General features: G+C 48.6%; 1 protein-coding gene across 2 annotated transcripts; it reads left to right on the top strand.

Moving 5' to 3' along the window:
• Positions 1–8: 8 nt before the first annotated feature.
• Positions 9–15,190, top strand: LOC133347412 (LITAF domain-containing protein-like). Of its 2 annotated transcripts, none has more exons than XM_061559657.1 (4): positions 9–499; positions 3,258–3,349; positions 11,902–12,106; positions 14,205–15,190. In XM_061559657.1, exons 2-4 carry the CDS (start codon positions 3,292–3,294, stop codon positions 14,308–14,310), a joined length of 369 nt encoding a protein of 122 aa, XP_061415641.1. In that variant the 5' UTR covers positions 9–499; positions 3,258–3,291; the 3' UTR covers positions 14,311–15,190. The 2 variants fall into 2 exon arrangements, with proteins under 2 accessions (XP_061415641.1, XP_061415642.1); XM_061559658.1 differs by having other exon boundaries at positions 14,274–15,190.
• Positions 15,191–16,059: the final 869 nt, after the last annotated feature.

The following is a 16,059-nucleotide window of genomic DNA, read 5'->3' on the forward strand; positions in this document are numbered from 1 at the left end:
CACACCACCACCACACCACTCTTAACTCTTCCACTGACAGCCCCAATAGTTCTTGCACTGCCACCACCACTCATCCCTACAGCCACCACTAAGACCACATAAACATACCGCCAACACTACCATTGCCACTACCACAGATCTATCACTTAACCAAAACCACCACCCATTTATTTACCAACACCACCGCCACCAACACAACTACAGACCTCCACCCGCACCTGTACCTGCCACAACGACCACCACCAGCCACGCACAGCCTCAAAGCCCACACCGATTTCACCAAAACTACCGCCACACATTCCGCTATCACGAACCAGCTCCACTAATACCACCACCATAAACTCCATCATCACCGCCACCTAAACCTCCACCACCATCAATACCTGCCCATACCACCACAACCACCAACTACCGTTACCACCAAAACCATCTCGCCACCTCCACCGCTGCCGAGGCTCTGTACCCTCGCTGTGGAGCAGCGTTGGACACCGCTCCCAAGGTAAGCTCATCCTGCACCGCTTGAACCGAAACCTACACGGTCCAAGATGGTCAGGTGACAGCCGTCAACTCGACAACGAGAAGCCGGCTCAAGACATGTCAGCTGTTGCTTAGAGCGTCCCAAATGAATGGCGAGTTGTTTGAGTTAGTGGTGGAAATTCCACGTTCCGACGACGGGGACAGTTCGGTGTTTGCTCTTCCTTCGAAGTTTGTCGTCCTCCGATTAGCACGGTCGGTGACGTGCGGCGCGAAAGAAGTTCGACACGCACACAAAGCGGTACTCGTTTTATCGACCGCGGCAAGCTCGGGGCAGTGCTGTGGAATCTACGACACCGCGGGTCGGACGCGGCACGAGACGTCCTGTTGCGCTGCCACCATGGAGTTGAGGGTCGAGCACAGGGGGGGATCGGGAAACCTTTCAATGTCTTTGACCAAAATAGTTCGAGAGCTGCATCACACGCGCGCAGGGCTACTTGTACACAGTCGCAGACACCGCGGGTGTACGGCAAGGTGACAACCACGTTCTGACTTAAATCACACAAATTTGGTGGTGGAGTAAACCGCGTCTATTAAGCCCCCCCCCCCCCCTTCGTTATTCTTTAACGATACAGTTCGACTGCTGTACATGGTGTTGTCACCAAGACATTGCATTGGGACCCATTTCCTGCCTTATTTAAACCAATTATATCTTTACGTTAAATTACGTTTCAGATTTAAGTTTAGCACAAAAAAAAACGGCTGCCCGCACAGGGCAGTGCCGGATTATCCGAGTAGCAAAAGTAGCTACATAATGTGACGGGCTCAGCATTGTGTCGCTTGGATGTTGCTGTCACTCTACGATTGTTGTCATTGTGTCGCTTGGATGTTGCTGTCACTCTACGATTGTTGTCATTGTGTCGCTTGGATGTTACTGTCACTCTACGATTGTGGTCATCGTGTCGCTTGGATGTTACTGTCACTCTACGATTATTGTCATTGTGTCGCTTGGATGTTACTGTCACTCTACGATTGTTGTCATTGTGTTGCTTGGATGTTGCTGTCACTCTACGATTGTTGTCATTGTGTCACTTGGATGTTGCTGTCACTCTACGATTGTTGTCATTGTGTCGCTTGGATGTTGCTGTCACTCTACGATTATTGTCATTGTGTTGCTTGGATGTTTCTATCACTCTACAATTGTTGTCATTGTATTACTTGGATGTTGCTGTCACTCTACGATTGTTGTCATTGTGTCGATTGGATGTTGCTGTCACTCTACGATTGTTGTCATTGTGTCGCTTGGATGTTGCTGTCACTCTACGATTGTTGTCATTGTGTCGATTGGATGTTGCTGTCACACTACGATTGTTGTCATCGTGTCGCTTGGATGTTGCTGTCACTCTACGGTTGTTGTCATTGTGTCGATTGGATCTTGCTGTCACTCTACGATTGTTGTCATCGTGTCGCTTGGATGTTGCTGTCACTCTACGATTGTTGTCATTGTGTCGCTTGGATGTTGCTGTCACTCTACGATTATTGTCATCGTGTTGCTTGGATGTTTCTATCACTCTACAATTGTTGTCATTGTGTTGCTTGGATGTTGCTGTCACTCTACGATTGTTGTCATTGTGTCGATTGGATGTTGCTGTCACACTACGGTTGTTGTCATTGTGTCGCTTGGATGTTGCTGTCACTCTACGGTTGTTGTCATTGTGTCGCTTGGATGTTGCTGTCACTCTACGGTTGTTGTCATTGTGTCGCTTGGATGTTGCTGTCACACTACGATTGTTGTCATCGTGTCGCTTGGATGTTGCTGTCACTCTACGATTGTTGTCATTGTGTTGCTTGGATGTTGCTGTCACACTACGATTGTTGTCATTGTGTCGCTTGGATGTTGCTGTCACACTACAATTGTTGTCATTGTGTTGCTTGGATGTTGCTGTCACACTACAATTGTTGTCATTGTGTCGCTTGGATGTTGCTGTAACTCTACAATTGTTGTCATTGTGTTGATTGGATGTTGCTGTCACTCTACGGTTGTTGTCATTGTGTCGCTTGGATGTTGCTGTCACTCTACAATTGTTGTCATTGTGTTGCTTGGATGTTGCTGTCACACTACGATTGTTGTCATCGTGTCGTTTGGATGTTGCTGTCACTCTACGATTGTTGTCATTGTGTCGATTGGATGTTGCTGTCACACTACGATTGTTGTCATTGTGTCGCTTGGATGTTGCTGTCACTCTACGATTGTTGTCATTGTGTTGCTTGGATGTTGCTGTCACACTACGATTGTTGTCATTGTGTCACTTGGATGTTGCTGTCACTCTACGATTGTTGTCATTGTGTCGCTTGGATGTTGCTATCATTCTACGATTGTTGTCATCGTGTCGCTTGGATGTTGCTGTCACTCTACGATTGTTGTTATTGTGTCGCTTGGATGTTGCTGTCACTCTACGATTGTTGTCATTGTGTCGCTTGGATGTTGCTGTCACTCTACGATTGTTGTCATTGTGTCGATTGGATGTTGCTGTCACACTACGATTGTTGTCATTGTGTCGCTTGGATGTTGCTGTCACTCTACGATTGTTGTCATTGTGTTGCTTGGATGTTGCTGTCACTCTACGATTGTTGTCATTGTGTCACTTGGATGTTGCTGTCACTCTACGATTGTTGTCATTGTGTCGCTTGGATGTTGCTATCATTCTACGATTGTTGTCATCGTGTCGCTTGGATGTTGCTGTCACTCTACGATTGTTGTCATTGTGTCGCTTGGATGTTAGAGCACTGCGAGCTCACACGACGGGGACGAGTGCAATGTTCGAGAACCGACCTCAGTCGATGCAGTTTGGTCTCGTTCCGGATCACAACCGAGGTGAGGACAGCTCCGAATCCCTCTCGTCCTCCTACAACTTCTACAACTTCTCCTCCACCCCCTGAACCACCTCGCGCCCATACGGATTTCAAATAATCATCGTCATCATCACCATCCATGATTTATGTACTGCTGGGTGAAGGCCTCCCATAGCCAGAATCAGAATATTTACTTAATTCTGGAGGAATCCGATGGAGCTAAAGGAGCTATTTTTAATTGACAGCTGTCCAGTCGGGGGCGGGTTAGGACGTTATAACAAACAATTCTTCTTCTTTCGTACGGCGTTGTGAAAAGCAAAAGTTTTTATTTTTTTCTTAATGGTCGTCACAAATGAAAGCAAACAACACGAAAACGCAATAGGCGTGAAAAGCACGAGAACACATTCCTCCTGCGGAGGGAGCTGGTAGGAACGTTGGGTTGCTCGGTCAATGGCCACGGTCAACGGCGGCGTGGTGTATTCCGCAAATATGCCCGACTGTGAGGGTGGGCACAAGCCGGCGTGAGTAGGTTAAACGTTGATTTTATAAGGGCACCACGGGGTGACTAGCTCCTCCCCACCCAGCCCCACCCCTCCCACCCCCCACCCAGCCCCACCCTCTCCACCCAGCCCCTCCCCACCCTCCCTTCCCCACCCTCCCCTCTCCACCCAGCCCCACCCCTCCCATTTTTGTATGCACGACGGACGGACGGACACAATAATCCCCTGTGGGCTGGTGTAACCAGGAGGTTCCTACCAGTAAATCCATCCTCGTCTTTCACGCGCTCGCGGTGCAACTCATCGTCTCCACGAGCGTTGATTAACAACAACGAGAGAAACACGCCACATCAAACACGAGCAACGATGCCCCCCCCCATGCCGACCTCGTTCGTCTCTGCTACCGCGAACGGACGATCATCGCAGCCCACGCAGGGGACTCGGTTAATCCGCGACACTGGCGCTGGGCTGCATACAAACCGCACTTTTCAGAATGACGTGACCAACCCAGCCCTGTTGGTGGCTAGGAGATGTTAACTACCTCGCCTGGTACACAGGAAGTTGTGGGTTCGATCCCGACCCTGACGCCTACTGTATATTTTGAGTTTGCGTGTCTCTCTCTCTCATCATCAACATCACGGTGGCTAGGAGATGTTAATTACCTCGCCTGGTATACAGGAGGTCGTGGGTTCGGTCCCGACCCTGACGCCTGCTGCTGTATATTTTGAATTTGCGTGTTTCTCTCTCTCATCATCAACATCACGGTGGCTAGGAGATGTTAATTACCTCGCCTGGTATACAGGAGGTCGTGGGTTCGGTCCCGACCCTGACGCCTACTGTATATTTTGAGTTTGCGTGTTTCTCTCTCTCATCATCAACATCACGGTGGCTTGGAGATGTTAATTACCTCGCCTGGTATACAGGAGGTCGTGGGTTCGGTCCCGACCCTGACGCCTACTGTATATTTTGAGTTTGCGTGTTTCTCTCTCTCATCATCAACATCACGGTGGCTTGGAGATGTTAATTACCTCGCCTGGTATACAGGAGGTCGTGGGTTCGGTCCCGTCCCTGACGCCTGCTGCTGTATATTTTGAATTTGCGTGTCTCTCTCTCTCATCATCAACATCACGGTGGCTAGGAGATGTTAACTACATCGCCTGGTACACAGGAAGTTGTGGGTTCGATCCCGACCCTGACGCCTGCTGTATATTTTGAGTTTGCGTGTTCTCTCTCTCTCTCATCAACATCACGGTGGCTAGGAGATGTTAACTACCTCGCCTGGTGTACAGGAGGTCGTGGGTACGGTCCCGACCCTGACGCCTGCTGCTGTATATTTGGAGTTTGCGTGTGTCTTCCTCTCCCCGTGGTCGCGTGGATTGTTTTCTCCGGGTCCTCCGGGGTTTTCCTGTCCACATTTAGAATCAACACCACTCATTTTTAACGTATTCGGTTGCTATAAATGTCCACATGATGAGCCACTCCGTTGAGCTATCGCTTGTGGCTAGGTCTCTCTGAAGACGAGCTAAGTAGCTCAGTAGACCTCAACCTGGTAAATTACAAAAAATAGTGAAATCGTAAAAATATTGACACGTTGATACTTGCGTTGGCATTGGACTGTTCGCCTTTTGGCGTTGTTCTCCGGTCTAACGCAGGTGGTATAAAGACTCGGCCATAAAGGAGGCTGTAGCGCTGGTGTTGGCCAATCCGTTTCTAGGTCAATGCGTTACATCAAGGCGTGTTTGTTTCCATGCTTTTACAACACGTTAGTGCGGTTAATGCAGACTTGATACCTTGCGATAGATTACCTACATCATTTTGTGTTTGCACATCTTACCGCATCCTGTGTTATTGGCAGGCTTGGGGCTAAAGCCTATTCTGATGTTTTGTTTCATCATCATCATCATCATTTTTCGATACTGCCACAACAACAAAAAGGGTGCCGTAGATATGTATTGTATAGTACAGGGGTCGGCAACCAAAATAACAAGAAGAGCCATTTCTTTCCAATTCGGTACAAAATTCAGTATTTCAAGAGCCGCAATGCATCTGAGTACATACGTACTCATCGTCAAGAAGCAGCCCGTAAAGAGCCGCATGCGGCTCCGGAGCCGTAGGTTGCCGACCCCTGGTATAGTACCACCTAACGTCCAGGGAGCACGTCCTTGCCTCGGCTGACTCTTAGCGCCGGACATTTCATCTCAAACCACTTCCAATGCCCAGCCGCCGTTTGGAGCCTAGCAGGGAGGGGGGCACCCCTCCTGGCAGCTGTCCGCATGTGGAACAAGGTGACGCAGTACGGGCCCGCCAACTTTAAGTGATGTTGCATATAGACAAAGACAAAGATCCACCCCCCATCGAGCCTTGACAAGACTGCTGGGGCAAGTGCTGTTAGGGAGCCACCTACGATAGCCGGGATGGGTGGCCAGCACCACGCCTGTCTCCTTACTGGCGACGTTTGCACATCGGACCAGGTACTCATTAGAAAACGGAATCGACCTAGAGGAGGTCCAGGATCGGTTCAGATATCCGTCACTTGGCATCGGTCGCCGTGAGCGGGAATCGAACTCGGGTAGCCGGGTTCGTAGCGCAGCGTGTTAACCACTGCACCACCGCTCCCCACAAACAACAACAAACAAACAGCCTGCGACGTTTCAGCAAATTGCCCTTCTTCATAGCACATGGGTGAAAAAGAGCATGTTGCCCGAAACGTCGACTATTATGTACTTTATATTCGCGTTGAGTTGTGGCTCATTGTGCTTGCGCACCACTGCCAGCGCAGATAATAAAAAATCTGAGCACACACAGCCGTGCTGTTTAGTAGAGTCCCAGAGTCCACGCGTGGGCCGCTGGGCCATGTACGTCACTTTATTACGTAAGAAGCTCGATTGTATTGCGGCAATTCGTAGTCATTTGTGGGGTGGGCGGTCAACTTGAGCTAAGTTATTGCAAGGCAACGCTACCACACCCAGGGACTGGCCCGACAACTTGAGTCGTGAGGCGTTTGGGGTTGGGCATTTGGGAGGTTGGCATTTGTATAGTCAAATTCACGTGTGATTTGTACAGTAGAGCGTTTATATCACGGATGCCAAGCACAGGCCCAAAACGCCAAGTGGCCAGCATCAGACAGCACTGCCTTAAGGGTGAACTCGTTTGCTTGAACCGACACAGACGATAAGCGGGAATTCCAGGGTGGAGCAGTGCGAGAGAACCAGAAGAGAGGCCTTGTTTGTGACCTGCATTGTGGTGGTGGTGGCTGCTTTGTGTCCTGTCACAGGGTCTTGTGTTACGTGAAACGCAATACCATCATCGGCGTGAAATGGACATCATTAATTTGAATCCAGATATGACCCCAGTAGAGTGCTAAAAGCCGAAATAAAAATAGAACCCCTGCTAAGGGGCCACGAATCGCTCAAACGAGGTATTCGAGTGAACTCAAGACGCCAATGATTTGGCTTCCCAGCCAGATAGAAGGCATGACGAGGGGGGGAGGAGGGTTAGGATTGAGGTCATCACATTACAGGAGGCCGTACGTGGGAGGACAGCACTCGGATGGCAAAGACACGAAACTGAACGGCCACACAGCACCACCCTCGTGGCGCCCATGCACCACCCTAAACACGGGCCAAGGCCCTCAAGTCCACCGGCGATGACGCATCGACGGTGTAACCGTGACAGATGGTCACGTTAATGGTTCATCAATCTTCAGGGTGGTCCAGATGTCTTGGGACATCCATTTAAATCTCTCGTAACCTACATTTTTTAAAGTAAGGTTTATTTAAAACAGAAATTAATGTGCAAATGAAAAAAACGTGAGGGGGTACATTAATTGGGGGTGACGAGACGTCTGGACCACCCGAATACTAAATTGGACATCATCACTTCTGCCAGGAGCCACTCACGTGGCTACCACACACGTGGGCGGGTGACTTCAATCGCCACCACACGCACACAATGGGGGGCGGGGGGGGCTCAAGAAACGTTGCTTATTTATATGACCACAGACAGTTGGGCACATTTCACCTAGTCCGATGGTAAACGGACATCTTTAACACCTCCATGGAGACATGCCATGTACCAGCCTGTCTCAAGTCCTCCATCATCATTCCAGTGCCCAAAAAGCCAAGGCCAACAGGATTAAATGATTACAGACCCATCGCCCTTACCTCCGTGGTAATGAAGTCTTTTGAGCGCCTGGTCCTGGCACGCTTCAAAGCCATCACAGACCCTCTACTGGACCCCCTTCAGTTTGCCTACAGAGCCAACAGGTCTGTGGATGACGCAGTCAACATGGCCCTCCACTTCACCCTACAGCATCTGGACTCCACAGCATCCTACGCCAGGATCCTGTTTGTGGACTTTAGCTCGGCTTTTAACACCATCATTCCTAGCCTGCTTCAGGACAAGTTCTCCCTGCTGAACGTGCCAGACTCCACCTGCAGATGGATCACAGACTTCCGGTCTGACAGGAAGCAGTGCGTCAAGCTGGGATCACAAGTTTCTGCCTCCAGGTCAATCAGCACCGGATCTCCTCAGGGCTGCGTCCTTTCCCCTCTGCTCTTCACCCTGTACACCAACAGCTGCACCTCCAGTCACCAGTCCGTCAAACTCTTGAAGTTTGCGGACGACACCACCCTAATTGGGCTAATCTTAATGGGGATGAGTCTGACTATAGGAGGGAAGCTGACAACCTGGTGACCTGGTGTAGCCAGAACAACCTGGAGCTTAATGCTCTTAAGACCGTGGAGATGGTTGTGGACTTCAGGAAGAATACAGCCCCACTCACCCCCATCACCCTGTGCGACACCCCAGTCACCAATGTTGAGTCCTGCCGCTTCCTGGGCACTATTCTTTCCCAGGACCTCAAGTGGGAACTGAACATCAGCTACCTTATCAAGAGAGCTCAACAGAGGATGTACTTCCTACGGCAGCTGAAGAAATGTAATCTGCCAAAGACAATGATGGTGTGCTTCTATACAGCCATCATTGAGTCCATCCTCACCTCCTCCATCACCGTCTGGTACGCTGCTGCCACTGCCAAGGACAAAAGCAGACTGCAGCGTATCATCCGCACTGCTGAGAAGGTGATTTGTTGTAATCTACCAACCCTTGAGGACCTGCACACTTTGAGGACCCTGAGGCGAGCGAGGAAGATTGCGGACGATTCCTCGCACCCTGGATACTCTCTGTTCCAGCTACTCCCCTCCGGCAGAAGGCTACTGTCCATCAGGACCAAAACTTCACGTCATAAAAATAGTTTTTTCCCATCTGCTGTTGGCCTCCTCAACAAGGCCAAGGGCTTAAAATGACTGTTACACTTAAAATGACTGTTACACTTACTATAACATTTTATCTACCTAATTACACCTTTCCATACTTACAACGTGTAATCTTATTTGTATTTTTGTATTTTAAGATTGTTTAATACGGCTAATTAACATTTTACATTTCGCATTTTATAAGGTCTACTTATTCATAATTTTATAGATTTTAGCCCTTTAGTATTACTTAAACTTTGTGACGTTAGTATAGTTAGAGTGTATACCTTTTATATAGGTTTTTAAGATTCCTACTTGTTAAATGTATGCACCGTCCAGCCATAGTGAATTCCTTGTCTGTGCAAACTTACATGGCGATTAAAACCGTTTCTGATTTCTGATTCTGACGAGGGTATGCTGTTGGAAACGGAGATTTCATTAATTTATTTACTAACGAGAAACGTTTCCCCACTACGGTGCCTCGAGCTCCATGTGTTCTGTAAATGAGGGTGACGCTCAATAATATTATCATGCAGCATTTGAACCTTATGGCGGTGCCCCAGGGTACCATAGTACCCCGGCTCTCACATAATGTCCGTGATGCAGTCACTGTTAGTCTGTTGATGGTCGGCGATGCGGCAATCGACTCATCTCGACGAGCTGTACTCACGATGCACCACCACGGTGCGTACCGCGAGCGTTCAGGGTTTCAGCGCAATAATCGTCTTCGCTGCGTTTCGACATCGCGGAGTTGCACTGATTTTGGATTGATTGGTACCCCATTCGCGGAGTTAAGTACGCCCCTGGAAAAAATAGTGTCCCAGAAATAAAATATTTAATTGCCTAGGCCGTTTAGTATTATTTGGTACCCCGGGGTACTGCCATGAGGATCATATGGCAAAGTTTCCACCTTTCTTGGCTCACACCGTCTTCTCGCGCTTTGCTACATTCGGTATAAAATGCAAGTGCTGGAAACGTCATTCTCACCTTAACACGTATGGACATCGTTGATCGGTATCCGTCCATCAGTGTGAGTAGGGCCGCCCCACACCATTTGAAACCATTGTTGGGGTTTTATAGCAGCACGATGATGATGATAATATAGCCTTAACAGACTGTAGGGGCAAGTGCTGTTAGCGAGCACCTGTGAAGGCTGGAACGGTACACAAGTGGGTAGGTGGGTGGCCAGCACCACGCCCGACCGCCTCTGTCTCCCCAGTGGCGATGTTCACACACCGCACCAGGTACTCATTTTAGGCTGAGTCGACCTAGGGGAGGCCCATGACCGGTTCAGATAATCATCACCTGTGTTGGCCGTTAGCGGGAATCGAACCCGGGTCGCGGGTTCATAGCGCAGCGCGCTAACCACTACACTACCGCTCCCCACAGTGCGTGCACACATGCACACACATACAAAGATCCCCCGTATAGCCTGAACAGACTGTAGGGGCAAGTGCTGTTAGCGAGCACCTATGAAGGCCGGAACGGTACACGAGGGGGTGGGTGGCCAGCACCACGCCCGACCGCCTTTGTCTCCCTAGTGGCGATGTTTACACACCGCACCAGGTACTCATTTAAGGCTGAGTCGACCTAGGGGAGGCCCAGGACCGGTTCAGATAATCGTCACTGGTGTTAGCCGTGAGCGGGAATCGAACCCGGGTCGCCAGGTTCATAGCGCAGCGCGCTAACCGCTACACTACCGCTCCCCACACATACAAGACAAAGATCCCCCGTATAGCCTAAACAGACTGTAGGGGCAAGTGCTGTTAGCGAGCACCTATGAAGGCCGGAACGGTACACGAGGGGGTGGGTGGCCAGCACCACGCCCGACCGCCTTTGTCTCCCCAGTGGCGATGTTTACACACCGCACCAGGTACTCATTTAAGGCTGAGTCGACCTAGGTGAGGCCCAGGACCGGTTCAGATAATCGTCACTGGTGTTAGCCGTGAGCGGGAATCGAACCTGGGTCGCCAGGTTCATAGCGCAGCGCGCTAACCGCTACACCACCGCTCCCCACACATACACACACATACATACACACACACACATGGCTTCACCCCCATTGTGGTTCATCAGCACAGAGATTCCCCTCGTCGCGTCTCGCAGGGTCGGCGATACCCGAGCGGGTGTTTCGTGCTGTGTGTGACAGCTGATGGTGTCCACGCACAGACGAACAACTCACAGGCACTCACTCACCCCAGCAGCTACACAAGAGAGTACCCACCCAGCCCACCCACGACGCCACTCCAGGGCCTGTTAAGACACCGACCGAGATGACGCGTGCCCTGTTGGTTGCGCATACGCACGACGCTGGCCTCGCCCCAATTGAGGCTCCTCTGCCTGGACTTTTGCAGCTGTTTTAGACTAATTTCAGGGTGCTGATTCCAAATCTGATCTCAGATTTGCCCTATCACATCTCATTTTTATGCTATCGGCATACCCCATTTTCATTGATTTTACCCGAAATTAACTCTGTCACTTATGATTGCAAGTTGTTGCGAGTCAGTGACTGCTTTAGTGTTAAATAGGGTGCTGTATTTTTAGGATAGTGTGTTTATAATATCATTTTATGTAGATATCCACATTTATGTAATATTTTTCTTCTGCAGTTTTCATTGAAAATGAAATATTTGATATCTCAAAAACCTGATGTGATAGACAAAAACAACTGATGCCAGATTTGGAATCAGCACCCCAAAATTACCTTAAAACCGTTGGAATACCTTATGCCAGAAAAAGTGTGTTGACCAGTGTTATCGGCGAAAGGGCCTCCCCCAACGCCCCAACCACCGCTCTAACATCACGCGACTCGCGTTCTGCAGGTGGCGGTCCGGCCTCGTATCCCTCGGGCCAACCGCACGCGTACGTTCACGTGGTGCCCGTGGAGGAGGAGCAGCCGGAGCGCCCCTCCGTCGCGGGACCCGTGTCCACCACGTGCCCCTCCTGCCAGCACGAGGTGGTCACCGAGACCGTCAGCAGCCCGGGACTCCTGGCCTGGATCTTGGTGGGCATCATGTTTCTGCTGGGGTGAGTGGGTGGGGTGGGTGGGGTGGAGGAGTAGGCTCGTGAAGGACGTTTGCTGCTTACTGGGCAAGTTGAAAGGCGGTCGCCCGCCCGGGCGGATAAAACGCAGCAAAGTTGGCACAGTATGGGGGCACAGGTATCTACCAGGCACACACACATAGATTAATGTGTGTATGGACGTTGAACTTATATTTCGCACCCTACATAGCCAACCGCACTAATCAGAGGTACGGTGGAATGACAACAAACTAAAACACAAAAGAGCTATTTGAAAGAAGTGCATTTTCAATCTAAATTTTTAAAAGGGCACAGCTCCCAGCGGCTTCCTACGATCGCAAGGAAGACCGTTCCAGACGGCCGCAGAAGCGCATCCGAAAGCGCGCGATGCCGGTGGCCACCGTCTCTGTTCGATGGCCGAGCCACGGCCACAGCGCCGGTGTGCGCGGGTCCGTGACGGATCACGCAGCCACGTGGGAGCATTGAATTGCAGTCCAACGATGGATCATCGCTGCTCCGCCCTCTGCCGATCGCGACCTGGCGCGCGTGCATGGTTTTTGTCCACTCTCTTTGGTTCTTTCGGTAAAGTCACGTAGGTATATAATAAATGTATTTTTTTTATAAAAGAAATTTATTTTATTTTAAAATACATTTATTTTATTTTAAAATACATTTATTTCATTTTAAAATAAATTGATTTCATTTTAAAATAAATTTATTTTATTTTAAAATAAATGTATTTTATTTTAAACCTACATGACTTTACCGACAGAACCAAAGAGTATGGATCCCGGCAGTCACGAATATTTCAGATCTCGATTGGCGTCCACTCGTCCAGGAAACCACCTCCGTGCCCCAACGAGATCGGTTGCGTTTCTCCGTGGCTCTGCATGTCTTTGCGCTTTACGTAGAGGCAATGCCAAAACCAGGATCGGTTTATGCTGCGTGTGCGCAGCACTTGCCCCAACAGTCTGAAGGCATATACGGGGAGCATTTGTCTTTCGTACGCGGAGCGGTGGCGCAGTGGTTGGCGAATTGCGCCACTTACGAGGCGACCCATGTTCCATTTTCCGCTCACAGCCAATTGCAGTTGTATGACTACCTGAAGCAGTCTTAGGACTCCCCTTCGGTCGACTCCGTCCTTAAAGGAGCTGTGTCTAAACATCACCACTGGGGAGACAAAGACGGTCGGGACGCGGTCCTGTCCACACCACCACCTCATGCGCTGTGCCGGCCTTGTGCATGGGTGCTACTCGCCACCAGCTCTAGCCCCCAGCAGCCTGTGAAGGCCATCACAGGGCTTCTTGGGATGATATTTGCCGCCGGTAGAAAAGTGTGAAAAATAAGAATAGCGGTCGGTGTTTACCCCTTTCATGGCAATAAAACGAGAGTCGTGTTAAGATGTTTGAACACCACATAGATGACACCTTTGGCAAGGAATCAAGTCCCGCATTAATCACACACGTGACTTGTGGCGAACATGCAAACATGCTCTGATAATATCTGGCAGTCTTTATTACACGCTTTCATTTAACGCACTGTCTGTTGTTGTTGTCGTCGTAGTCGTTGTAGTCGTTGTATCCTCAAATCTTGTAACTCTATTTTAACCCACTTCCCAATGTGGTATCGACTGCAAACTTGGTATACTTATGTCATACTGATGCCAATATCATAAAAATATATATTTTTTAAACATTATTTTTTATACGTTATGTTTCGGCTTGGGTCTAATTGTCCACGCTCAACTAACGTAGGCTGTAATCGGCCACTGTCCCTTACGTTATGGAAAACTTCAGGGCGACTTCCTGGAGTCGTTGAGTTCTTCCATTCCGAGTACATTTCATTAAAGCGTGTTTAAAAAAAAAGTTTTTTTTTAATCTTACTTATTATCAGAGCAGGTTTGTTTGTGTGTTCACCACAAGTACGATGTGTGGTTAATGCAGTACTTGATTTCTTGCCAAAGGTATCATCCATTTGATGTTTGAACATCTTCACACAACTCCTGTTTCATTGGCAGAAAGGGTAAAACCTCTTCTTATTTTTCATATTACGGGGGGGCCGGGGGGTGGGGGGGTGTCTTTGTTGTCTGTGCGTGTCTGTGCAGGCTTTGGCTGTGCTGTTTAATCCCCCTGTGCCTCACCCCCTGCCACGACATCCACCATCACTGTCCCAGCTGCAAGGCGCGCATCAGCACGATCCGCAGGATGTGATGGGGACGGCACCAACACTCCCCCACCCACCTCCTCCAACGCGGCATCCTCCTCCCGACGACATCACCCTCGACGCGGGCAGCAGCTGTGACGCGCTCGTGACTCACAGCACGAAGTGGACCTCGGTTCGATTCCTGATTCGGGTCGCCTTTCTCCGTGCCGTTTGTGTGTTCTCTCTCTCTCTGTCTCGCACTCCCTCCACCGTGTGGATTTCTTCCGGGTTCAGAGTCAGAATCGTTGTTGTTTTTTTAAATCCGGGAAAAATCCGATGAGCTATGAAGCTCTTTTTTACGGTTCTCCGGTTTCCTCCGAAAAGCTAAAAATAAAATAAAACGTGCGGTGGATGTGATTTGTGTCGGCCAAGCATCCCAATGTGTAGCAGGACTCTGCAGAAAACAGTCTTCGGGACTTTTCTGGGTAAATAAATAGCAATTATTGTCAATATCGTCGTCACTGCTACGGCCCTCTGATAGTGGCAATGTATGAACCACAAGTGCAGGGTAGAACTCGCTTAAAATCTAGAGGTGGGATTCGGATCACTGTTGTTATTGTGTTGTTACAACAATGAGCGTTTTAATTTTTATATTTTCAAAGCTCACGTTCTGTTTACGTGACACAACATTACTAATTGGCTGTGTCGCGTTGTGGTGGATTCCAGACTCATTTATAATGAACGCGATCGACCCGAGGAGAATAAGAAAACCCCTTTATTATGAAAAAAAAAACACTTTTGAATTAATATTTAATTGTAGTATTTACCTTAATTCTGTCACACAACTGCGGTATAATAACGTTTAAATCACAATAATAATTGACGCTTATAAAGTGCGTTTCACCCAGAGGTCGCAAGATGCTGCAGACTTTCGATTTAAAGCTTTCGTGACTGCAGGGATTCATCTTCTTGATTCTTTCGGTAAAGTCACGTAGAAGGGAAGTAATAAAATAATAAAAATAAAACATAATAAAACAATTCTCACGACGTTTCGGCCACAACACAAGCAGCCGTCCTCAGGCGAAGAATGAAACACCACCAAGCTTGGAGCGTATATTTAAGCTGGGTTAGAGAGGGGGGAGGTGGGAAGAAGAGCGCCTAAACAAAATAATTTGCATATCAAGAGGAATTCAGCATATGGAAAATGCGTAGGAGGTGGGCGGGGGGGGGGTTCCAAATCAATACTATGCCCGTGCATTATGCAGGATTAGCAGCATCAAAGGGGGGGGGGGAGGGGGTAGCATTAACAAAGGAAAGGAATGTTAATAGTATGTAGCTGCAGTTACTAAACAACCACGTAAAAAACTAAAGTATAAACTGCATAACAAACTAAAGTATAAACTACATAGCATCATCAGTATACTTACTATACTCTACAATAAGCTGAGTTACTAACAGTAAGTAATACATAAAACATTTCTACGTTGTAAAAATTATATAATATGCTTCCATCTAAACTTTATTCTCTTACATCACACGCGTCTATACCGTACTATATACTGCCATAGGCAAACCCAACATTAAATTACATACTGTATTGCTATAAACCACTCTATACCTTATACATTTTAATATAACACTATGTATTATTCTACCCACCCTAATGTGTATCAAAATGGTTTATTACGTCCTTCCAGTGATTGCTAAGCCAGAATCCATCTTCTCGGTTAAAATTGTCTCTGTGTTTGTATATGTGGATCGCCTCATGAACGAATCTCTCATGATAGCCAGATGGCTTGCAGAGAACCTCTGTCTTG

The sequence above is a fragment of the Lethenteron reissneri genome, chromosome 26 (assembly GCF_015708825.2).
Source record: "Lethenteron reissneri isolate LAM-NWPU_2019-01 chromosome 26, ASM1570882v1, whole genome shotgun sequence".
NCBI lineage: Eukaryota > Metazoa > Chordata > Hyperoartia > Petromyzontiformes > Petromyzontidae > Lethenteron > Lethenteron reissneri.